This window comes from Bubalus kerabau, chromosome 1 (assembly GCF_029407905.1).
Source record: "Bubalus kerabau isolate K-KA32 ecotype Philippines breed swamp buffalo chromosome 1, PCC_UOA_SB_1v2, whole genome shotgun sequence".
Classification (NCBI taxonomy): domain Eukaryota; kingdom Metazoa; phylum Chordata; class Mammalia; order Artiodactyla; family Bovidae; genus Bubalus; species Bubalus kerabau.
The window spans coordinates 91,836,579-91,862,963 of record NC_073624.1 but is presented as its reverse complement, the minus strand read 5'-3'; the positions used below and the strand labels follow the sequence as shown (position 1 = coordinate 91,862,963).

Genomic DNA, 26,385 nt, shown 5'->3' with positions numbered 1-26,385 from the left:
CTTGGCTGGTGTTTTTGACTCAGTCAGCTTCTCAGACTTTCTTTGTGATGACCTTAACAGTTCTGAGGAATTCTGGTCAGACATTTTATAGACTGTCCAACAACTGGGATTTGTCTGATGTTTTTCTCATAATTGCCCTGGGACTGTGCAGCTTGGGGAGGAAGATCACAGAGGTAAAATACAGTTCTCACCGCATCCTATCAAAGGTTCATGCTATCAACATGATTTATCACCAATGACGTTAACCTTGATCGCCAGGCTGAGGTAATACTTGTCAGGTTTTTCCCACTGTAAAGTTACTCCTCTCCTCCCTCTTCATACTGTACTCTTTGGAAGTAATTATGCACAACCCACACTTATGGAGTAAGGTATGTTCCTTCTCCTTAAAGGGAGAGTATCTATATAAATTATTTGGAATTCTTCTGCATGACAACTCTGTTTATACTCCTCCATTCATCCATTCAATTATTTATTTATTTATAACACTATGTACTCATAGATACTGATTTTATATCTTGAGTTTTAATCCAATATAACTTTATTTATTTGTGCTCAAGTTGCTCCAGTTTGGGGCATTGAGCTCTTTCAGTTGGCACCTGTGTCCCTTTGATATAATTCTACCATTGCAGTTTTCTTGAACACTTCACTACTTTCTGGCACTACAAGATGCTCTAGGATCATCTTGTATATTTCTTGCCCTAGTGTTAGAATCAGCCATTTCTCCAAAGAGCTCTGGTTCCTTTTACTGGAGAATGTTATTAGAAATACAAGATAGGGGTGCTTGCTGCTATTGGAGTGCGTCATTGCTTCTAGGCACTCTCAGCTAACAGAAAGAAAATACATGTATGTATACTAACCTTTATATATACACATGGACATATTTATTAATATTTCTATATATAACCATTATATCTATATCAAGCTAAAAATAGGTTCACACTGATGTCCCCAACTCTAATCCATTATCACATGGATCATTTAGCTGCTTCTTCTTGCTTTTCTGTAACTTCCAACTCCAACACTAAGAAAGAAATCTTACTCTCACCATCCTCCATCCATTTACTTGATTGTTCAGTTCCAGTATGGATGTATACTGGTTTCAGAATTGTTTATCTGTACCCTTGAGGGAAGCATCTTTATTGACTAGAGTACAGTACTTATTATGTACAATTCATTTCACTTTTAGTCATACAGACTCCACCCATTTCCAAAGTTACTGAGGTCAGCACCTTTTCTCCCCATCCTTTTCAGAGAGGTTGGTTCATATGTTTGTCACACAGCTAAATTCTTTCATCACATTCTATTCTAGGATTCTCTGACCTCCTAAACATTTTGGGAATAGTTTGTCAAACTTACAATCTTGGATTTTATTACCTCTTGGATCTTTTAAAATCATGTGTTCATCTTCAAGTGACTTTGCTATTAATACTAGACCATAGGGTAACTGGAAAGGGAATGAGAATACTGTAGATTCCATTTTAAAATAAGATACCAGTAGCAAACTTAGCCATGGCATGGAGCCACATATACAAAATTCTGGTTCAGTGAATTTCAAAGAGTAGGTTTACTATCCGTTAGTAAGTCAAGAAATCAATTTAGTGAATTGTGACCAGCATTCAAAAAGTGAAGTAGAATAGAATTTTAGGTAGAAAATACTAGATGATATTATGCATAGCAAGCATATTATTCTGTTTTGGATATATAATATGAATGCAAAATGTATTTTTTACAATGGATTGATGGTCAAAGGTTGAAAACACTGAACTAGTGTATTCCATATGTTCTTTTAAACCTAAATGTTAATCTTGATCTATATCTAACATAAAAAACATACCAGAAGGCCTATAAAGGATTAGAACTCAGACTTCTTGGGTTTGAACTCTGGCTCTAATATTTACTTGGTGACTTTCAGCAACTTATAAATATTTTGTGTCTCAGTTCGGTCATCTGTAAAATGGGCAGGCATACTTATACTATCTCTCTGTAAGAGTTACAAAGAGGAATAAATGAGTTAATACAAAAAGCACAAAAAGCATCTAAAACAGAATCTGGCACAGAGTAATAAATTAAGAAATGTTAGCCATTATTATAAATATTCTCACATCATTTAGTAATGGAAATCAGGATTTTAAAATTCCATGTTTCTAACACGTACCATTTTAAGTCAGGTCATAGGCTTCTCACACATTGGCCAATCATCTATAGACTAGGCCTGTCATTTATAGATTTCAATAAAGACTCTTTGGGCAATCGTCTCAGAATCTTCCCAGAGCAGAGATTGAATCCGTGTCCCTTGCATTGGCAGGTGGATTTCTAAACACAGGACCACCAGGGAAGCCCTTTTCTTTTTTTGGCCACACTGCACAGCTTGTGGGATCTTAGTTCTCCAATCAGGGACTGAACTCAGCCACGGCGGTGAAAGCGGGAGTCCTAACCACTGGACTGCCATGGAATTTCCTCTACCAAGTATTGTGATTGAAGGGCACAAGCTGTATGCCCTCATTTAAAACCTGTACTGTGCACATCACTGAGCTGAGGACTTCCTTCATTTATACAATATAGGGGAAGTCCAGCAACATAATGCCAGTAACACAAGGATTGCTAGGTTTCACCAAAGTTAAACAGCTGATGCACTGCTCTTTGAGAACTTCTCTTAGTGGTTTTTTAGTAAATGTTTAACAACTAGCTCTCAGAGTGGGAAAAAAGCCCTGATTTGTAGTGCTGGCTGATTTCCATGATATAAATGGTTCCCTTATGACCAATTTCAAGCTACCAATGTGAATCACTGAATGCAGAACTGTGGGAACAGGTGTATACAGTCAGTTCTCATGAGCCTTTACAAGCAGACACCACCACTTGCATGTAACTGTTTCACGCCTTTTTGCGTATGGAAGAATGAAAGGTTTTTTAGATAAAATATTTTTAAATCATCAAATGTTTCTTTGTTTTGAAGTATCAAATCAATGGACTCCTTGGTCCTGCAAAGAGAAGGGAAATATTTATTCTGGAATGAAGATTTTGAGACAATGTGACTCCAAGACACTGAACCACTCTTTGAATAATGTAAAATGTTACAGCTCTCCAGATTGTTCCTTTGAAAAGTTTTCTTTTCTAAATTAGAATTCTGCCCAAACAGCCCCTAAAAATGATCTCCTGTTCTTATTAGATAAGGAAATGAGAATACGCAATCAGATGAATGCAGGAAGGCTGTAGGGGCAAGTCTGCCTCACACTGAAAAAGAACTGGCAGCTTGACTGGACTAGGACTGCAGAGCTCCCTCTGAACCATCCATCGAAAGATCCCTCTAGGTGTTCTCATTACATATTGAATAACCTAGATTTGGGGAAATGCAAGGATGGAGAAGTTCAGGGTTCTGGAGGACTGTCCTGGAAGAGCCATTATGACAAAGCCAACCACAGAGGGAGCAGACATTCGAGTTTCAACTACCCTACAAGGGGACAGAAGAATTCCAGAGCCTACATCCTTCACCCTGACACAATGATGCTGCGCTTAGTTGCTCAGTCATGTCCAACTCTTTGTGACCCTATGGACTGCAGCCCACCAGGCTCCTCTGTCCATGGAATTCTCCAGTCCAGAATACTGGGGTGAGTTGCCATGCCCTTCTCCAGGGGATCTTCCCAACCCAGGGATCAAACCCAGGTCGACCGCATTGCAGGCGAATTCTTTATCGACTGAACCATCACAATTTATTCCCATTAAAAAAAGCATTCGCTATTAAATGAAAACATAGAACAGTAGTTTAGAGCCAAACACTGGAGCAGAATAGGTCCTGGTGTGAATTATCATTTTGCCATTTATTAGCTGTGAGAGACCTTGAACATATCATTTAATTTTTCTGAACTTCAGTTTCCTCAACTGAGGAAAAAAGGGAATATAACTGTACCTACCTCCTAGAATTACTTTAAGGATTAAGTTAGATAATACATATAAAGTACTTAGCCTTGATTAGGTGCTCAAAAATTAGTACTAATAACAATAATAAATAAATCTCAGTCCTACTTTTGGAAGCTAGATGCCTGATGTAGTAGACACTATACTATTTAAGTAGATACTATGTCTTAGCATCATAATAAATCTCACCCCAGATTTATAATTGTTTCCAGGTAAATTCAGAGCTAAAACTGTCTATGACTGGGCAGGAGTTGCACGGAAAAGAAAAATTAAAGCCTGCATCTGTACACGATGCCTTGAGCAAGTCGGATGTATTGACTGTGAGGTTCATCTAAGAGCTAATGGTTAATTTCAAGAGAAGATGTCAGTTATTCTGGGGATGATGCTGACATGGATCTTTTTTTGTTTTAATTAAAGTATAGTTAATTTACAATGTTTCAGGTGTACAGCAAAGTGATTCAGATACACACACACATTCTTACAAGATGCTGAATATAGCTGGCATGGATCTTTGTCAAAATCTTCCAGATTTCGATTTAGAATGGTGCCATCGTTTGTACCACAGCTTCTGTGGGCAGTACGGTGTCATACTGTCAGCAAACATTAAAGGGACCATCCTACCTCAGAGCAGGAAGTCACCTAAATCTATCAAAATCATTCTTGTCTGCATTCCCTGTCTCAGTCTCTTCCTTACATATTTAGTCAAAGCTGGTGACACCAGAATATAAACGTATTTTAATTAAACCATCCCCCAGTGTGCTTTAGTGCTCTGCACCGAGAGCACTAGCAGTCATGAATAGGAAGCTGAGGATGAATTCTTTGTGTGAGGTCTCCATTTTATACTGATTTTCACTGAACACAAGAGGGACTGTTTGCAGCAGGATCATTGGGGACAACAGGCACTGGAATCTGTGCAATGATTTCTATCTCTGGTCTTTTTGGCATTGATTGAGGTTTCAGGCAAACAGAGGCACTGAGGACCTAGCAACAATCGCTAGGGAGCTTCCTGGTTGCCAGCAACAGTAAATACCACAGAGACACAAAGACTCAACCTTTCACATGCGCACAATGAAACCTAGAGCCTGGTTTCTTATTTCAGATACAACAGAGTCCTCAAAGTAGAGCACAATAGCTTATTCTTTCCCCTCTTTATATTAGATCTGTTTAATTCTGTACAGAAATATATACTGCCAGGAGCCTAAATGACCACCTTGTTTCTAAGTTTGTCTAAGAATATTTATATTATAATCTCCCTCTCAGTATTATCTTCTTTTTTTTTTTTTTTTTTTTTACTATTTTGAGGGAGAAATGGAAGGAAATAGTGTTGTATATCTGACTTTGGAATTTCAAATAATGTATGACTTGTTTAATGTGTTTGTAACTGTCAGTCTTCTGTAAGAGTTACAATTGATATCCACCTTTCTGAAAATATTCAGGAATAATATTTGAAAGATCTTCTTCTCCAGTTTACTGTCTCATTTGTTTTTAGAAAAGATAGAAAGACAAAGAATATGAGCAATTTAAGGTTTTTTCATGACTCATTCAAGGAAATTGCATAATAGCCTTCCTCAGCCAAGTTCACATACTCTTCTCAAATACCTTGCTGTTTTCTTTATTCTGTTTCTTCAACCTGATCTCTTTTTCCATCCTTTCCATGGGCCATTAACTTTTCTTTCTTTTCTCTAAGGCTGTAAAACTCTCTAGTGTATAATCATGTGGTTTGCAAGGTGATAAGGGGAAACTGAACTACCCCAAAGCTTGCCAGCCTGTCTCCTAGCAACTGTATAATACGTTGCTTAGTAACATGAAGGGTGAGAATGAAGTCTCTCTTACATACCTAAAAATATTGAAATCATTTAAAAATATTAATCCTGGGCTCATTTACTAAAATATACAAAATTCAGAGATACTCTTACCATGAGGAGGATCTTATTTAAGGCCATGATATCTTGAGTATATCTCTACATCTTATAATCTACATACAAGAATAAAAGATTGCTGTTCTTATAAGCAGATGAAAAAAAACCCCAAACCTGCAGCATTTTCTAATCCTTTCTCTTCAACACATGCATAATCAGTGTTTAAGGGGAATGGAGAAATGATCTTTCAGGCTGAGCAGATGAAGAAAAATGCAGCCTTTCCTCTCTTCTGCACATGTATAATTGCTTTTTAAATCTAAAGGAAGATGGGGAAATGTTTCCCAAAACCTTTTTCAGCTGGACATCATTGAGGATTGTGTTTTTCAGGATTACAACTGTCTGAAGAGTAATTCTCTGTCAATTTATCCAGGAGCTATCAAAATTTAGAAAGAACTGAATCACACTACCGCAAAGCATTAAAACCCTTTAGTTTCAAATGGTAAATTATTAATTATAAGAGGTTATTATTTATTGAATTAGACCTGCTGCATCAGATTCTTCAGTTCAGGAACTAGCACCCTAGTTACTTCAGAACATCAGGAAACCCTGATGCAGGGGATGATTTCCATATGCTAAAAGGGTTAGCTTCTACTATTCTCGCTCTTGGATTTATACATGTAATGCTTAAAGAGGAAAATTCAAAGACCAAGTCCTAAATATTCTGCCACATCCTCCCTTTGAACTAGGCCCCTTGGCTAATAAAATTGGTCAAGTTTTAAATCAGTCATTTCTTCATTCTGCAAATATTAAGACAATTTTGAAATATAATTGACAGAATTTAGTGATTAGTTGGGATTAACTTAAATCAGTTAATAACATACATAAAGTGCTAAGGACAGAGCCTGACACATAGTAGATATTATATGAGGTTATTATTTTCAACTAATTTGATCAACTGGAAGGATGGTGACAATGAACTTGATATTGAGAATATGGAACAATTGAGAGTATAGAATATTGAGGAGGATAATGGAGAAAAATAATTAATTTCATTTAGATATATTGAATTTGAGATGCCTGCATATTATCCAGGGGGATAAAAACAAATAAGAAAAATAAATCTCAAAGTTGGCGGCATATTGTACAATACTTAAAAAATATTACTTAAAAATAATACTTATTTTTTAATACTTAAAAAATAAATTCTTACTCTCTGTGTGGCTAGCTCTACATAAAAATGAACCAGTTATAATTCATCAGTATTTTACTTCTAACAATATCAATGCATCTATAAACACTTATGGAGGCAGTAAAAAATTTTTCTCACTAGTAAATCAATCTCATCCTGATTTATCCATTACATGGAGTTAATTAAGACAAGGACTTGAGAGGAAAAGAGAAACACACACTTGGATGACTGGGGGAAGGGACCCTGGAGCTTCTTTTGATTGCTATTAAATCCCTGAAGCCAGTACACCATGGCAACGTTCCCAGTCTGCCACCTAATTTCCATCTGCTTTGAGTGAAAGGAGGGGCAGGACTGAGGCAGTTCAATGTGCATTCTTGTGAGCATATGTAATTGGGGTTAATGAAATGCAACTAAATAATAAATTGTGTTTCATGGAAAACTGAGATTATCCACTGTCTTTTATACTTCCTTCTCCTTCTCTTCTCAGGATGCCTTTGAGCCTCTTCCAAGTTTTGTCCCTTTTTCCAAATGTCAGATTTCATTCGTAGATGTGGGGAAACCACCTCTTCAAGGTACTACAGCAAAATTACAAATTAAAATTTGTATCTCAGTACATAAATATTATGTTTAAAAGAATGGTTCAGTAAATAACTGAACATCAGTGAGTGACCTCAAAGCATTGCATTACAATACCAGAGGTATATTTTTCATATTATAGAGTACATGTACTTTTTATGTTATTATGTTACAAGTCTTACTTCTGGAACAGAAATTCATTAATATTTATTTATCTCTGCCATACACACAAAAGTCCTTCCCAAAATAGATGAAACTCAGTTACCAGAATCACCACAGATAATTCTTACCATTGTTATCCAGAAAAAACTATTATTTAGTAATAGTGCATTTGTTGACAAGAGGTTGAAAAGGTGAATGTTAAGCTTTAAATAAAATTCTGAATTCAGATGTGGGGTCATATTCTTACCTAAACTTTTAACATTAAGATCTGGCCAAGAGGGATGCAGTAGATATTCCTTAAAGGCCATACTTAGTAAGAGTCAATTCATTCAATATATTGATCAGTGCTGAACCTGAAAAATAAAGATAAATGTAAATTCAACATGTCAGCATAATCATATTCATCTCCTTGCTTAAATTAAAATTTGAGGTGTGTTTTTGTTGTAGAATTTAAGGGAAATTTACTTGTTTGAATTTATCCATTTACAATCAAATTTGCCTGAGGAAGACTTCTCTGGTGGTCCAGTAGTTTAAGAATCTGCCTGTCAATTCAAGGGACATGGGTTCTGTCCTTGGTCTGGGAAGATCCCACATGTCGTGGGGCAACTAAGCCCATGTGCCACAACTACTGAGCAAATGTATCACAACCACTGAAGCCTGAGCATCTAGAGCCTGTGCTCTGCAACAAGGAAACCACCGCAATGAGAACTCCGCGCACCACAATGAAGATTCAGCACAGCCAAAAATAATAAAGAAATAGTTTGTAAAGTAAAAAATAAATAAATAAATGAAAGTTTGAGTCACACACACACACAAAAAGTTTATGTGGCACACCAAGATGTCTCTAAGCCTAATAAAAACATTATTAAAATGAGGGGAAAAAAAATAGAAAAAAAATAAATTTTTTTTAACCTGCATGAGGGAGGCAGCATGAGGTGACAGGTATTTTCATTTCACAAAGGATGCAGAGGCAGTGATGACCTGGTGTGAGACAGGGCACACCACAGCAGGATGAAGTGGGGAAATGTGACACACTTCTTTGTGTCTGAAAGCTCCTGCACTGACCTCTCTCACAGCACTCAACATAGTTTCCATCCTCAGGACCTTGAACTCTGGCCAGAAAACACGTTTTGTCTTTTGTATCAAGCCCTTGCTATATACTCATTTCCTGGTAGCCAAATCCAGTATTTGATGCTACTCAGCACTCTATCCGGAAGTGGTCCTTCCTTTGTCTCTGTAACATCAATGTCCAGCTTTTTCTCCTCTTTCTTGGCCACTGCATCAGTGTTTCCTTTTCTGACACTTCTTTCTCTCAAAGTCTTTTACTGTTTTTAATTTATTAAGTCTATTCCCAAATCTGGTAAGTCAACCTCCAAAATATCCCCCACAGGTATCACTTTTCTTGCAATGCAGATCATTCCTTCTATCCCCATGGCTTTCATCCTAAAGCCTGGATGATTCCAAGTGAAAGTGTTAGTCGTTCAGTCATGTCCGACTCTTTGTGACCCCATGGGCTGCAGCCCGCCAGGCTCCTCTGTCCATGGGATTCTCCAGGCAAGAATACAGGAGTGGGTTGCCATACCCTTCTCTCCAGGGGATCTTCCCAACCAAGGGATCAAACCGGGATCTCCTGCATTGCAGGTAGATTCTTTATGGTATGAGCTACAAATTAGTCTCCTTGTCTTTCATCTCAAATGCTTCCAATCCATTATGTGATAGATACATGATAAACTCTCACTAAATGGCTACAGTGAAACAGGATGAGGAATAACTCTCCCATACTGCTGATGGGAATGTACATAATCACAACCACTCTGGAAAAATTAGTGTTTTTCTACTAAAGTGAACATATATTATCACCCTACAATTCCATTCCTAGGTATACAGCAGCGAAAATTTGTAAATATATTCACCCAAACATGTGTAAAAGAATGCTAATAGCAACACCATTTGTATTAGCAAAAAAATTGGAAACTAAGCAGATATCCATTAACCTTGGGAAATAGATGTAAATTATGGTATAATAGAAGTAAATTATGGTATAATCATACAATGGGGCATTACATAGAAATGAAAACAATGTAAAGAATCTGCCTGCAATGCAGGAGACCTGTGTTCAGTCCTCAAGTTGGGAAGATCCCCTGGAGAAGGGAAAGGCAACCCACTGCAGTATTCTTGCCTGGAGAATTCCATGGACAGACCATGGGGTTGCAAAGACTCAGACATGATGAAAATTTATGTATGTATGTTATTCTTCAATAAAAAGTTCTCAAATCAAAGAATAAAAAAGGAAGTCTTTTCACCTGGTGAACATAACTGTACCTGAATTGTGTTGCCTGTTGAGCAGCATAACTTGAAATTCTGGGTTACACGTGGAGAATTCTACTCTTATACCATACTGCTGGCACATAATACTGTTGTCATTAGGTTCCAAATGTACAGTGCTGCTGCTGCTAAGTCACGTCAGTCGTGTCCGACTCCGTGCGACCCCATAGACGGCAGCCCAACAGGCTCCCCGTCCCTGGGATTCTCCAGGCAAGAACACTGGAGTGGGTTGCCATTTCCTTCTCCAATGCATGAAAGTGAAAAGTCAAAGTGAAGTCGCTCAGTCGTGTCCGACTCCTAGCGACCCCATGGACTGCAGCCTACCAGGCTACCACTCCGTCCATGGGATTCTCCAGGCAAGAGTACCCAAATATGCATTGTCACCCCTCTAATGCTGACCTTTCTCTGAGCAGTGCCAACTGCAGATTCCCTGTGGCCTCTATGACTTCTCCACTTGATTCACCTACCACCTCAAACAGTGTAACATTCAACTTGTAAGATCACATTGACTGATGGGTCCTGCCCTTAATGGGCTTCCCCAGTGACTCAGCAGTAAAGAATCCACTTGTAATACAGCAGACTCAGGAGAGGTGGGTTCAATCCCTGGGTCAGGAATATCCCCTGGAGGAGGGCATGGCAATCCATTCCAGTATTCTTGCCTGGAAAATCCCATCGACAGAGGAGTCTGGCAGTCTACAGTTCATGCGGTCGCAAAGAGTCAGACACAACTGAAGTGACTGAGTACACACGCACCCTCAAGGCCCTCCTCAAAACACATATACAGGGACGTCCCTGGTGGTCCAGAGGCTAAGACTCTGTGCTCCCAAAGCAGAGGACCCAGGTTTGATCCCTGCTCAGGGAACTAGATCCCACATGCTGCAACTACAAGATCCTGCATTACATAACTAAGACTTGGCTCAACCAAAATAAAATAGATAAATATTTTAAAAACACACACAAACACATTTCCTACTTAAACAGGCATTCCTTTTCAACTTCCCCGTTTCTGTAAAGAGCACAACTAGCATTTCATTCTCTTACTCCTCCAAGTTGAAAACTTCAAGGGTTAATGTTGACTCTTTCCTTTCTACCTCATGTCCAATCAATCACCACTGGGATTCATCCTTTGGGTGGTCTCTTCTACTATTCCTTTCTACCCATTCCCATGATGATTACAATGGTTTGACACGTTCTGCTTAGATTATTACAATAACCTTCTTATTGGTCCACTTATCTGCAATCTCTTTCCCTACTCCACTACCCTGTCAGATTAATTTTACAGAAATGTTGTTCCCTTCCCTTCATTCCTTTCTATGAGAATACAAAAGCTTCACATTGTCTATGTGTGTGAACTCAACCCAAACTCCTCCTTCAGACTGGGGTTCAAAATGCTTCATTAACTAGCTCCACTCTCCCTATATAACACATCACCCACAATTCTCTTGCATGCCCTAATCAAGTAAATTTATTTGCCCTCCCTTATATAGGTACCATTAACTTTGGCATAGTCAATAAAGCAGAAATAGACTTTCTTTTTCTGGGCTCCAAAATCACTGCAGATGGTGACTGCAGCCATGAAATTAAAAGACGCTTACTCCTTGGAAAGAAAGTTATGACCAACCTAGATAGCATATTCAAAAGCAGAGACATTACTTTGCCAACAAAGGTTTGTCTAGTCAAGGCTATGGTTTTTCCTGTGGTCACGTATGGATGTGAGAGTTGGACTGTGAAGAAGGCTGAGCACCGAAGAATTGATGCTTTGGAACTGTGGTGTTGGAGAAGACTCTTGAGAGTCCCTTGGACTGCAAGGAAATCCAACCAGTCCATCCTAAAGGAGATCAGCCCTGGGATTTCTTTGGAAGGAATGATGCTAAAGCTGAAACTCCAGTACTTTGGCCACCTCATGCGAAGAGTTGATTCATTGGAAAAGACTCTGATGCTGGGAGGGATTGGGGGCAGGAGGAGAAGGGGACGACAGAGGATGAGATGGCTGGATGGTATCACCGACTCAATGGACATGAGTTTGAGTGAACTCCGGGAGTTGGTGATGGATAGGGAGGTCTGGCGTGCTGCGATTCGTGGGGTCGCAAAGAGTTGGACATGACTGAGCGACTGAACTGAACTAGTTCAATTCGGTATATATGTGAGAAACCTGGCTAGAGACTGGAAGTTTACTATAAGATCTGGATCTAAAAGGAGATGTCAAGAAGTCATCGGCACACAGAAAGGATCTGCAGTCTTGGGAATGAACGCACTTACCATCCACCAGAGTAGGATCCACAGTATAAAATAAGGAAAAAGTCTAGAACCAAACCTTGAGGAGCTCCAATATTTAAAGATTAAAAGAAGAAGAAGAATCAGAAACTGAGAAGAAACAAAAAAACGTAGGAGGGAAACCCAGAAAATAAGAGAATTTTGAAGCCAAAGGCACACAAAGTGTCTCAAGAAACAGATAACAGTCAACTGTGAGAAAGCGTATCACAGGTCAACAAGAACCCAAAAGTGTCCAGTGGATTTAGCAACAGAGAGGGCATTTGGTTTCAAGGAGTGGTGGGAGCAGAATCCAGACTGAAATGTATTTAGGGTTAAATAGGAGGTGAGAAGTAGAAAAGAAGAAAAAAAAAAAGTAGGAAAAAGAAGTGATAAATAACTCCCTTGTTTCCTACAGAAGTTATGATATTTGGGGCCATTCAACAGATTCTACAAGTCTCCTCCCCATACACACACAGAAACACATGCCATTCTCAAACTTATATACATGTACTTGTTTTATTTCTTTAATTGGAAGAATCTAGAGAAAAGAGACCTTTCTACTACCTCTGAATTCTCTAAGCTATATAGGATGGTCCAAGGCTTATTGTAGACAGCGAGTAAATGCTTATTAAATAAAAAAGGAAAATGCTTTATTAAATACCTCTAAACTACTAACCATGAAAAGTTAATGAAAATATGCACAGAAAGAAATCATTCATTTAATTCAACAAACATGTATATAATGTCCACCATATGCTAGGCAATTTGTCAAGGACTCGGATTCACATTGTAATAGAGGAAAGATACAGACCATCAAATAAATAATTTAAATTCCAAAAATACTATGAAAGAAAAATGTTTTATGCTAATTTTACTGTCGATGAGAAATAATACATTAGTAGAATATTTATATATGCATGCTGATGTAAGTTAAAGTTGACAGTAAATATAAAAAATGATGTAGTAAAAAAATGTTTTTTTTGTTTCCCATAGTTTGCATGCTATTAAGCCAGATAATGAGGAACAAAAATAATAGATTATTATTTCCCCTCATCTTCCATTTATATATTTAAGATTAACGGTGTTCATATATTTGATTTCTGACCTAGATCTTACTGTTACTTATGGCCAAGGGGAGGGGGAAAAAAAGCCACATTTCATGAATGGTTCTGAGATAGAATTACAAAGAATCAATTGCATGAACTCGCCCCTCTTTTATTGAATCCTCTGTAAATTGCATAAAGAATGGAGGCTGTTGGGGAAATGACATATTTCTTTTATACTATAAAGAAAATCAAATTCAAAACGGTGTCTCTCATTCCAAAAAAGGAGATTTTTATACTGTATCATGGTCCAAAAGTGTGTGATTGATTTCATTATTAAATTTTTGAAAGAAGTATTTTCAATGAGCTACTTATTAATCCTTATACTTCCCTACGACATTTAATTCCTATTTTTGTTAAGTGTATCTCTGGGTTCAAAAAAAAGCTTCAAGTCATCCTTAATCCTCTATCTCTTTACTGAAATACACTTCTATTTGCAAAAAGGGTGTATAAAGATAAGATAATAAAGACTATTTTTCCTATAAAATATGCAAGAAATAGGTAAAACTATTTGTGTTGGGTCTTGTTTTTTCCTAGAGAACACTACTGCAGCAAATTTGAACAAGTAAAGCAGAGCTGGGGCTGGCAGGCTAGAAAAATCCATGGCTGCCACTGTCACACCACAACCGGCAGCAGCTGTCTCAAGTCCCTCCCTCCCACGCCCAAGCACTGCCTGCCAGCCCAGCAGGAATGAATGGATTCTGCAGAGCACTATAAATGGTGCTGCAGATCCTGAAAATCTCTTGCTAAAAACCAAAAGGAAAAATCATCTGCCAAAATACATATTTTCAACTTCGGGGGCCATAGCAAACCTCTTTACCTCTGAAATTTCATTAGCAACGTCAAATGGTACCCAGTCCAGAGTCATATTCTGCATTGTACATCTTTGTTGATAATGGAAGCTTTCTGAGTAGCAAAAGAATGTTACTGCAGTCCACTTCCTTAAGCAAAGCCTTTTGTCCCAAGAGGCAATTGAGCAACCACCAGAGTCTCTAATTGAATAGCAGCTGTATGAGGCTGGCTACAATTCCCACAGTTAGAAGCCCAATCTTAGAGGAGGAGAATTTACTGAATTCACATAAGATTTACATTTAAAAAAAAAATGCAGTTATTGAGGTGACATCTACATAGCTGTCCACGGGAGGAGACAATATTACAAAATGGTCTTCTTTTTTACACTATACAACTCTCTTCCTTTCTAATGTGGTGTCCCAGTAATTTTTCTCTTTCCAGAAGAGAGAACAATGCAGAATATAACTGCATGCACAGGTAGTACTAGCATCTAAACATAATTCTCTCTCCTTGTATTTTCTCAATTCTATATTAGAAAAGATGATTCATTTTAAGGAACAATACACAACATAAAATATATTAACATAGACTTCTGGAATATTTCTAGTAGAGTAAGTATGGTATGTTCATTATATCTGAATTATCTTCATGTTAGAACTACTTGTGTGCTTCCATAGTTAGTATGATTGTTCTTTTCATCTACTGTTTTTGTTTAGCTTTTAGGGAGAGGGTGGCAAAAGAAGGTCTGAAAAAAAATTACTTGAACCTAAGAAACCATTTTGGATGGTTATTGAATAATTTTTTAATTAAAACACACACACACACACATTTACCCAAGCCATTTTAAGCATCATTCCCATCTTCTCTTCTACTTTATTTTTAAAGCATTAGAGATACTGAATCTTCACAGAATGTGGGTTTAGTACACTTTGAGGGAGAAGCTGAAAGTAATTTTCCATTAAAATATTTCATCTCAAATTCTGCGATTAAATGTTGGGAGGAAAATCTTTACATTGATGATTTTAACTGCAGTTTGAGGTTTAAACAATATAAAATCACCCAACTCCAGTTCTCTTTCTCTCCCTCCCCCCACCCCTTCCCAACCCCACCCCGTAATGGATGCTCGGCTGACTGTTTTTGCTCGGTCTCTTTGTCTGAAGGATGCAAGCAGTCTATGGATGCTAGGGGAAAAGGGTGGGGGAGAGATTACCTCATCCCATGTCGCATGCACCAATCACCACTCTTCTGTCGTGGCTCCTCTGGGCAGATTGAGGGGTCTGGACCAACAGGAAAAGGCCCCAGCCCATCCCCATGGTGACCGAGTTGTATATAGGGAGCCGCAGACGCCCATGTGCCGCAGGTTCTCTTACATCGACCGCCTAAGAGTCGCGCTGTAAGAAGTAACAACCTCTTCTCCTCCTCTCCGCCATCTGCTCGGCAGCCGCAAAACAGCAACTATGGTAAGAGTGTCTCCTCCGGCTCTTTGTGACGCTGGGTGGGATCAGCCTCCCCAGGGTCTCCTTGGAAAATCTTAAAACCTTTGTCCTTTACAACTCTTTTGCGTAAGAGTAGCTTGACACTTTATTTGCGAGGTTTAGCTTTGTCTGCGGCCGGGCTCCCCGCCGCAGTGCGGGGTGCAGGAGCCCCGCCACGACTGAGTCCAGGGCGCGGCTGAGCCGTGAGGGGGAACAAAGGCGGCGCCTAGGGAGGTTTTGTTATCCGAGCCCCTGGCAGCCGCATGCAGCAGCCCATCTGTCGGTCATGAAAGGGGCTGGAGCAGGCAGGGCGGTCTTGGCGTCGCCTGCTCGGCCCCCGTCTGCGCACGATAGTCGTGTGACTCGGAGAGGCCCTTCCTCGCGTTGTTCCCCGGGGACAGGGAGAGGCGTAGTCGACCGAAAAGACGGGGGTCGGTGGGTGTAGCTGGGAAGAAGACTAGGGGAGAGAAGGAAAGGGACAAAGCGGAGCCTGGGGTTAGTATTAAAAAAAAGGATCCCTCGCCAGTTCGTTGGTGTTTTAGAAAGACACCCATGTATTAACAGGGAAAATGGTTAGTTTCTGTGGCGGCCGGCGTCGAGGCGGCGCAGGGGCGGAGTTGTTTGTTTCTGCTTCTCTGGCCTTGGAGCCGCTAGGCGGGGTTCGTCCTCACCAAGCCTCCTCTGTCAGAAAGACTTTTAACAAGCCTTTCATCTTTGCAGAACCGTAGGCGGTAAAAGGTTTTTCATTCACTGTCAAAACTTAGATTTTTTTTTTTTCCTTGAGGAGCGAAGTCACAATTCACATGACAAGCCCTTTAATATCTGGTCTGGGGCCGCCCCGACCTGGCTGACTCCTGTGTGTGTCTGTCTTGATCGCACGTTCAGCGAGAGAAAAAGCCGATTTTGTGAGCCAGGTTGCTCTAATGCGGAGGACCCAGGGAAACGCCCTTCCCCGCTCCCCGCCCCGCCCCGCCCCCGTTTGTCAGTGATTAGACAATGGACAGACAAAGGAAGTTGTAACCGTAAAGGCTACGGAGGGGACACTCTCTACTGAATGTAATGAGTATGAGTATTCTGTGGTGGGTACGAAATTTCAGAATGAAAACATTATTTTGTTGTTTTATATAAATATTTCATTATTCTTTCACTGGGCTTTAAGCTTGGTAGCTTTTCATGTTCTATTTATTTCTAGTTTAGGAACTGTTGTTTTAAAGATACTAATAACTTTTCAGTTTTTTGCAGTGGAGAAGACTCTGGGAAAACTTTTTTAAATAATGAAAATGCTGCAGACAAAGAAGACTTACACTCTTGTGTAGCTGTCTTTTGTTCTAGTGCATCTTCTTTAATTCATTTCAATTTAGGCATATGGTCCCAGGCTGGGTCAGAAGAGGAAAACTGGCAGATAGCACAATGAGATCATGTAGGCAGTTGCTGGAAATAGAGCTTGCTCTGTTAAATAATGTAGCAGACAGTACAGGCTGGCACCAGGCACAGCAAATGCAGCGATGCAAGAGACAGTCCTTGTTTAGCTTCTATCCCCTAATACTGATGGATTCTGCAGATAGACTGCAGAAGGGTGTGGCTTCTAGCCTCATCTGCAGTACAGATGTCCATATAGAAATACCAAGTCCTATCAGAAAAAATGTTCATCTTTAAAGGTGAAGGAGGCAGTAACAATGATTCCAATTAACTAGTGATTGAATTTACTTCATTTTACAAAAATTTTGTGCTTGACTATTTTTTAAATATGAAAAATCTTATATTAAAGTATGGCTGTTGGAACAATTGGCTTGCACCATGTGCTTAACTGTGCAGCCTTATTATTCAGACCACACCCATCTGCAGCATTTGTAGCAAGTGCTTTTCTTTAACTGTTTCTATTATGTTAGGGATATGACCTTAAATAAATTTGAAGAATACTTGTATATTACTAGAAATTGTTTGGAAATTTATTGAAAATTGAAAATGCTAATATAACTAATTTGACAATTTTTCTCTTTTCCTTCCCACAGCGTGAGTGCATCTCCATCCACGTTGGCCAGGCTGGTGTCCAGATCGGCAATGCCTGCTGGGAGCTCTACTGCCTGGAACACGGCATTCAGCCCGATGGCCAGATGCCAAGTGACAAGACTATTGGGGGAGGAGATGACTCCTTCAACACCTTCTTCAGTGAGACAGGGGCTGGCAAGCATGTGCCCAGGGCAGTGTTTGTAGACCTGGAACCCACAGTCATTGGTGAGTTGACCTCAGTAGCTTCAGTGAGAATCCTGGGGGTCTGGGACAGGAGGTGTGTCCTGTGGGCTCCACTGATAGCCTGGGGTGGAGCAGACTTGGGTGGGTTGTTAATGATGGGTGGCTGCTTCATTTTCCTTTTCCAGATGAGGTTCGCACTGGCACCTACCGCCAGCTCTTCCACCCTGAACAGCTCATCACAGGCAAAGAAGATGCCGCCAATAACTATGCCCGAGGTCACTACACCATTGGCAAGGAGATCATTGACCTCGTCTTGGACCGAATTCGGAAACTGGTATGTGTAGTCTCAAGAATAAAGTAAATTAATGAACCAAAGAGAGATATTTGAAATATGCTTTTTTTTTAAAAAAAAAAAAACAACTGAAATGCAATAAAGAGTGAGGTTAATTATTCCTTTATAGTTTTTTTTAAAGTTCAATTAAAATATGTACTATTTGATGTCATTTGATAAATATTCATGAAGATATTTTTAATAAAGAAATGCTGAGTAATTTAAGGAAGGTCTACATTTTAAAAGTTTCTGTCAAAATGCAATCTCATTCTTTGGAATTAATGTGAAAAGTGAAAATCTTTACTATGATGACATCACAAAGAGCAATAACTATGTTTTTTCTATTCCTCTTTTAACAGGCTGACCAGTGCACAGGTCTTCAAGGCTTCCTGGTTTTCCACAGCTTTGGTGGGGGAACTGGTTCTGGGTTCACCTCCCTGCTGATGGAACGTCTCTCAGTCGATTATGGCAAGAAGTCCAAGCTGGAGTTCTCCATTTACCCAGCCCCCCAGGTTTCCACAGCTGTCGTTGAGCCCTACAACTCCATCCTCACCACTCACACCACCCTGGAGCACTCTGATTGTGCCTTCATGGTAGACAATGAGGCCATCTATGACATCTGTCGTAGAAACCTCGACATTGAGCGCCCGACATATACTAACCTGAATAGGTTGATAGGTCAAATTGTGTCCTCCATCACTGCTTCCCTGAGGTTTGATGGCGCCCTGAATGTGGATCTGACAGAGTTCCAGACCAACCTGGTACCCTATCCCCGCATCCACTTCCCTCTGGCCACATACGCCCCTGTCATCTCTGCTGAGAAAGCCTACCATGAACAGCTTTCTGTAGCAGAGATCACCAATGCTTGCTTTGAGCCAGCCAACCAGATGGTGAAATGTGACCCTCGCCATGGGAAATACATGGCCTGCTGCCTGTTGTACCGTGGTGACGTGGTTCCCAAAGATGTCAATGCTGCCATTGCCACCATCAAGACCAAGCGTACCATCCAGTTTGTAGACTGGTGCCCCACTGGCTTCAAGGTTGGCATTAACTACCAGCCTCCCACTGTGGTACCTGGTGGAGACCTGGCCAAAGTACAGCGAGCTGTGTGCATGCTAAGCAACACCACAGCCATTGCTGAGGCCTGGGCTCGCCTGGACCACAAGTTTGACCTGATGTATGCCAAGCGTGCCTTTGTTCACTGGTACGTGGGTGAGGGCATGGAGGAAGGAGAGTTTTCTGAGGCCCGTGAGGACATGGCTGCCCTTGAGAAGGATTATGAGGAGGTTGGTGTGGATTCTGTGGAAGGAGAAGGAGAGGAAGAAGGAGAGGAATACTAAAGTTAAAATGTCACAAAGGTGCTGCTTTTACAGGGAAGCTTATTCTGTTTCAAACATTGAAAAGTTGTGGTCTGATCAGTTAATTTGTATGTTGCAGTGTATACGCTCATATACAATTACTGACCTATGCTTTAAAACATGATGCTTTGTTACAGACCCAAGCTATCCATTTCTCTGATGGGTTTGAATAAAGTATTCCCTGTCTTAAATGAGCTCAGTCTTGTGTTTTCTATTCAGGTGTCCGGAAAATTTTCATCTATTCAGTACATTGAGAAGAAAGAATAACTATTGACTGTAGTTTATACATATTCTACACAGCAACTTGCTTTTTAATTTTAAATTGTCCTAGTATATTATAAAACAAAATATAAAATACATATCTAAAAATTATCATTAGATGTAAATCAACTGTACTTCAACTTTAAAAGTTGGTTTTTAAAAAAGGTGAAGAATACCATTAGATAACATCCATGCTACTCTTAAGTTTTGACAAGCATAATAGTTAAATTCCTAGTTCTTTGAGAATTTATATCTAATGCACAACTAAAATCTGGTTGACTGCTGAGTCTCATGCAACTAAACAGATAAAATGGTGACTATTCCAAATGCATTGTGGAGGGCTTACAAGCCGATTTTCCTGTGCCTCATCTCCTTGGCAAGCATCTCGTGCCATCACGCTTCCTCTGCCCTGGGTTCTAAAAAGGTGTCTGTTCTCTCCAAGCAGTTTCCTACTATACTAGACCTCGTTCTTTACTTTCTTCTCTCCAAACTTATTTTCAGCTGAATATCACATCGGAAAAGCCTGAAACACTTATTCACTCTAATGTATTAATTATATACCTGAACTTTAACTCTCAGAGGATTTTCTTATTTTAATATGAGCCAATAACTTCAAAAGACAGAATTCTAATAGTGTAATTAATTGTAGGCGACAACCAACATGGTGAAAGAAAGTTTTGGACTAAGGACTTCAGCAACAGAGGTCAGCTGCCAGTCCAATTGACGAAAAGGCTAAGAACCCAGGAACAGCAAGTTGTCTTGTGCCATCGTGTTACCTTGTTCTGGGACAATACCCAGTGACGATGAAATGATTTTCTGGTATTAACTACCTATTTAATCTATTTTTTTCTTTGGCACTGCAAACTAAAGGGTGAATTGTATTGTAGTACTATAATCAGTTTAATGTAAGTTAATAGAAATAAAAATAGATCAACTAATTTGAAAGTCAATTCAGTATTCCTTAGCAGTTTTTTTTTTTTTTTAATATTTATCTGGCTGTGCTGGGTTTTAGTTGTGAGATCTCCGATCTTCGTTGTGGATGTGGGATCTTTAATTGCACGGGGGATCTTTAGCGAATTCATAGTTGAAGCATGTGGGATCTAGTTCCTTCATCAGGGATCGAACCCTGGGTCCCCTGTATTGCACAGAGTCTTAGCTACTGGACCAAGAGGGGACTTCTGCTCAGCAGTTTTAACTAAAGCTAATGGAAACAGATCTGATGCACAAATGTAAAAGGTTTTGCTCATTCAGATAAAAAACTAGTGTGGACATGAGATCAAATGTCAGCGTTTAATTTACATTCCCAGAATATAGCAAAATATGATACACGGTAGATGTACAATGGTCATTGGCTAGAAGAGTAAAGTGTAAGATAAAATAGGAACAAATATAAAAATCATAGAGTTAAAAGCCCTGTGATCTTAATCTCAATCGTAAATATCAGAACCAGGACATTTTAGAGAAATGACTGATTCCAAGCCTGGAGCAAGAAATACACAAGTTCAGCCTTGTTTTTTTTTTTCTCATTCCAGAAAGCAGAGAAAATATAAAAGACCAAAGTGAAACCAAAAAGACACAGGAGTCAATTGAAGAGGCTCTCACTGATGATACAATGTGAGTATTGAAAACTATAGTAACTGCAATGAATTTAACTATACAAAATATGTTAAAATCCATGAGCTCATTACAGTTTTTGTTTAGCTTAAAAAAATTAATCTAAAAATTACTAAAAACATTGAATAGAATTACCATATGATCCAGAAATTCCATTTCTGGGTAAATACCCAAAAGAATTGAAAGCAGGGACTCAGATATTTGTATACCCATGCTCACAGCAGCATTATTCACAATAGCCAAAAGGTGGAAGCAGCCCTAATATTCATGAATTTATGAATGAACAAAATATAGGTAATGGAATATTATTCAGTCTTAGAGAAGGAAATTTTGACACGTTATAACATGAATGAATTTTGAGGACATTATGCATGAGCCAGACACATAAAAAAACAAATATTGGTTCTTTCCTGGTGGCACAGTGAATAAGAATCCACCTGTTAATGCAGGGAACACAGGTTTGAGCCCGGGAGGATCCCACATGCCACGGAGCAACTAAGCCTGTGTGCCACAGTTGCTGAGCCGGAGCTCTAGAGCCAGAGAGCCGCAACTACTGAAGCCCGCTTGCCTAGAGACGGTGATCTGCAACAAGAGAAGCCACTGCAATGAGAAGCCACATGAAGAGTAGCTCCCACTCACTACAACTAGAGAAAGCCCAAATGCAGCAATGAAAACCCAGCACAACCAAAAATAATTTTTGTAAAGCAAATATTGTCTCATTCCACTTATGAGATAACTAGAATGGTCAAATTCATAGAGACAGAAAATAGAATAGGAGTTCCCAGGGCATGGGGGGAGCATATAATGGGAAGTTATTGTTTAAAGGATACACTGTTTGGAATGATGAACAGTGGTGATGGTTGTACAACAATGTGAATGTACTTAATGCTACAACTTCAACTGGACATTTAAAATAGGTTAAAATGTAAGCAACAGGGATATATTGTATAGCACAGAGAAATATAGCCATTATTTCATAATAACTTTTATTTTTAGTGAAGTGTAGTTGAATGCTGAAGAATTGATGACTTCAAACTGTGGTGCTGGAGGACTCCTCAAAGTCCCTTGGACAGCAAGGATATCAACCAGTCAATCCTAAGGGAGATCAACCCTGAATATTCACTAGAAGGACTGATGCTGAAGCTGAAGCTCCAGTATTTTGGTCATCTGATGTGAATAGATGACTCATTGGAAAAGTCCCCAATGCTGGGAAAGATTGAAGGCAGAAGGAGAAGAGGGCATCAGAGAAAAAGATGGCTGGATGGCATTACCCGATGCTATGAACATGAAAACTCTGAGAGATGGTGAGGGACAGGGAGGCCTGGCATGCTGCAGTCCATGGGGTCACAAAGAGTCAGACATGGCTGGGCAACTGAACAACAAAAACAACATAGTTGATATAATATAATAACTTTAAATGAAGTATAATCTGTAAAAATATTGAATGTCTACATTGTACACCTAAAACTTCTATAATATTGTAAATCACCTATATATCAGGATTTTTAAAAGGTTAAAATAGTACATTTAATGTTTGTAATATCTCACCATGATTAAACAAACAAACAAACAATGGAAGCATAAACCAAAACAAATTTTTTAAATTACCTGTAAGGGAAAGGAATATGGTCTAGCCAGTCTTCTTTGAATGTATTTGTTGTATCATTTGACTGTAGAAACATGTAACTGTATTATGTATTATACAAATGAATTAAATCAAGGTGGAAAAAATATCTACCAATCAAAAGCAAAATGAAACAAATCAATCTAACCAAGTATGAAGTTGGTGGCTTATTTACAAACTGGAGGATTATTTCAAGTGACTTTAAATCACAGTATTTTGGGAATTCGCTGGTAGTTCAGTGGTTAGAAGTCCGTGTTCTCACTGCTAAGGGCCCAGCGTTCAATCCCTGGTTTGGGGGATCTAAAATCCCACACACTGCAGGGGGTGGCCAGAAAAAAGAAATAATTTGATTGTATATCCATTGTAAGTATATAGTCTAAGGAAGAAAAGGAACTCCAAAAAAAAATCTGCTTTCAGTAATCATATTTCTATTAATAGTATTGATATTGTTATTTAGAAAGTATTATATACCAGAATAAATTAAATAATTCATTAATATTATTAGTAAACAAAAATCTTCAGTTCAGTTCAGTCGCTGAGTTGTGTCTCTTTGTGACCCCAGGAATCGCAGCATGCCAGGCCTCCCTGTCCATCACCTACTCCCAGAGTATACCCAAACTCATGTCCATTGAGTCGGTGATGCCATCCAGCCATCTCATCCTATGTTGTCCCTTTCTCCTCTTGCCCCCAATCCCTCCCAGCATCAAGGTCTTTTCCAATGAGTCAACTTTTCGCATAAGGTGGCAAAGTATTGGAGTTTCAGCTTCAGCATCAGTCCTTCCACTGAACACCAAAGACTGATCTCCTTTAGGATGGACTGATTGGATCTCCTTGCAGTCCAAGGGACTCTCAAGAGTCTTCTCCAACACCACTGTTCAAAAGCATCAATTCTTCAGTGCTCAGCTTTCTTCACAGTCCAACTCTCACATCCATACATGACCACTGGAAAAACCATAGCCTTGACTAGATGGACCTTTGTTGGCAAAGTAATGTCTCTGCTTTTTAATATGCTATCTAGGTTGGTCATAACTTTCCTTCCAAGGAGTAAGCATCTTTTAATTTCATGGCCGCAGTCACCAACTGCAGTGATTTTGGACCCCCCAAAAAAATAAAGTCTGACACTGTTTCCACTGTTTCCCCATCTATTTCCCATGAAGTGATGTGACCAGATGCCATGATCTTCGTTTTCTGAATGTTGAGCTTTAAGCCAACTTTTCCACTCTCCTCTTTTACTTTCATCAAGAGGCTTTTTAGTTTCTCTTCACTTTCTGCCATAAGGGTGGTGTCATCTGCATATCTGAGGTTATTGATATTTTTCCCGGCAATCCTGATTACAGCTTGTGCTTCTTCCAGCCCAGCGTTTCTCATGATGTACAGCATAGAAGTGAAATAAGCAGGGTGACAATATACAGCCTTGACATACTCCTTTTCCTATTTGGAACCAGTCTGTTGTTCCATGTCCAGTCCTAACTGTTGCTTCCTGACTTGAATATAGGTTTCTCAAGAGGCAGGTCAGGTGGTCTGGTATTCCCATCTCTCAGAATTTTCCACAGTTTATTGTGAGCCACACAGTCAAAGGCTTTGCATAGTCAATAAAGCAGAAATAGACGTTTTTCTGGAACTCTTTTGCTTTTTCCATGATCCACTGGATGTTGGCAATTTGATCTCTGGTTCCTCTACCTTTTCTAAAACCAGCTTGAACATCAGGGAGTTCACGGTTCACGTATTGCTGAAGCCTGGCTTGGAGAATTTTGAGCATTACTTTACTAGCGTGTGAGATGAGTGCAATTGTGTGGTAGTTTGAACATTCGTTGGCATTGTCTTTCTTTGGGATTGGAATGAAAACTGACCTTTTCCAGTCCTGTGGCCACTGCTGAGTTTTCCAAATTTGCTGGCATATTGAGTGCAGCACTTTCACAGCATCATCTTTCAGGATTTGAAATAACTCAACTGGAATTCCATCACCTCCACTAGCTTTGTTCGTAGTGATGCTTTCTAAGGCCCACTTGACTTCACATTCCAGGATGTCTGGCTCTAGGTCAGTGATCACACCATCGTGATGATCTGGGTCGTGAAGATCTTTTTTGTACAGTTCTTCCGTGTATTTTTGCCACCTCTTCTTAATATCTTCTGCTTCTGTTAGGTCCATACCATTTCTGTCCTTTATCGAGCCCATCTTTGCATGAAATGTTCCCTTGGTATCCCTAATTTTCTTGAAGAGATCTCTAGTCTTTCGCATTCTGTTGTTTTCCTCTATTTCTTTGCACTGATCGCTGAGGAAGACTTCTTATCTCTCCTTGCTATTCTTTGGAACTCTGCATTCAGATGCTTATATCTTTCCTTTTCTCCTTTGCTTTTTGCTTCTCTTCTTTTCACAGCTATTTGTAAGCCCTCCTCAGACAGCCATTTTGCTTTTTTGCATTTCTTTTCCATGGGGATTGTCTTGATCCCTGTCTCCTATACAATGTCACGAACCTCCGTCCGAGGTCAGGGGCGGCAGCTGAGAGGAGCAACCCCATATCCAAGGAGTAGCAGCTACGTGGGCGCAGGAGGGCTGAGAGGAGCTACTCCACATTCAAGGTCAGGAGGGGCGACTCGTCCAAGGTAAGGAGCAGCAGCTGCACTTTGCTGGAGCAGCCATGAAGAGATATAACCATGTCCAAGGTAAGAGAAACCCAAGTAAGATGGTAGGTGTTATGAGAGGACATCAGAGGGCAGACACACTGAAACCATAATCACAGAAAACTAGCCAATCTGATCACACGGACCTCAGCCTTATCTAACTCAATGAAACTAACCCATGCCATATGGGGCCACCCAAAACGGACAGGTCATGGTGGAGAGGTCTATAGAATGTGGTCCACTGGAGTAGGGAATGGCAAACCACTTCAGTATTCTTGCCTTGAGAACCACATGAACAGTATGAAAAGGCAAAATGATAGGATACTGAAAGCAGACTCCCCAGGTTTGTAAGTGCCCAATATGCTACTGGAGATCAGTGGAGAAATAACTCCAGAAAGAATGAAGGGATGGAGCCATAGCAAAAACAATACCCAGTTGTGGATGTGACTGGTGACAGAAGCAAGGTCCGATGCTGTAAAGAGCAATATTGCATAGGAACCTGGAATGTCAAGTCTATGAATCAAGGCGAATTGGAAGTGGTCAAACAGAAGATGGCAAGAGTGAACGTCGACATTCTAGGAATCAGCGAACTAAAATGGACTGGAATGGGTGAATTTAACTCATATGACTATTATATCTACTACTGTGGGCAGGAATCCCTTAGAAGAAATGTAGTAGCCATCATGGTCAACAAAAGAGTCTGAAATGCAGTACTTGGATGCAATCTCAAAAACGA

The 26,385-nt window shown here is 39.7% G+C and overlaps 1 protein-coding gene and 1 long non-coding RNA gene across 2 annotated transcripts in view; one reads left to right on the top strand and one right to left on the bottom strand.

The window, feature by feature from the left end:
• Positions 1-16,449, bottom strand: part of LOC129653292 (uncharacterized) — a 61,047-nt gene extending 44,598 nt beyond the window's left edge. Inside the window, exons 1-3 of the long non-coding RNA XR_008715042.1 lie at positions 16,318-16,449; positions 15,382-16,103; positions 7,946-8,051 (exon numbers count right to left, since the gene is read on the bottom strand). This is a non-coding gene — a long non-coding RNA (uncharacterized LOC129653292). The remainder of the gene's footprint in view (positions 1-7,945; positions 8,052-15,381; positions 16,104-16,317) is intronic.
• Positions 15,492-19,723, top strand: LOC129653288 (tubulin alpha-1A chain). Its single transcript, XM_055582840.1, has 4 exons — positions 15,492-15,631; positions 17,659-17,881; positions 18,025-18,173; positions 18,530-19,723. The coding sequence occupies exons 1-4, from the start codon at positions 15,629-15,631 to the stop codon at positions 19,508-19,510; spliced, it is 1,356 nt and encodes a 451-aa protein (XP_055438815.1). The 5' UTR covers positions 15,492-15,628; the 3' UTR covers positions 19,511-19,723.
• The last annotated feature ends 6,662 nt before the right edge of the window (positions 19,724-26,385 follow it).

What these genes read in the sequence shown, in the direction of transcription:
- LOC129653288 (XM_055582840.1), top strand. An exon ending in CCTGGAACCCACAGTCATTG is followed by an intron (nt 17,882 to 18,024) that starts GTGAGTTGACCT and finishes TTCCTTTTCCAG; the next exon opens with ATGAGGTTCGCACTGGCACC. An exon ending in TGGACCGAATTCGGAAACTG is followed by an intron (nt 18,174 to 18,529) that starts GTATGTGTAGTC and finishes CTCTTTTAACAG; the next exon opens with GCTGACCAGTGCACAGGTCT.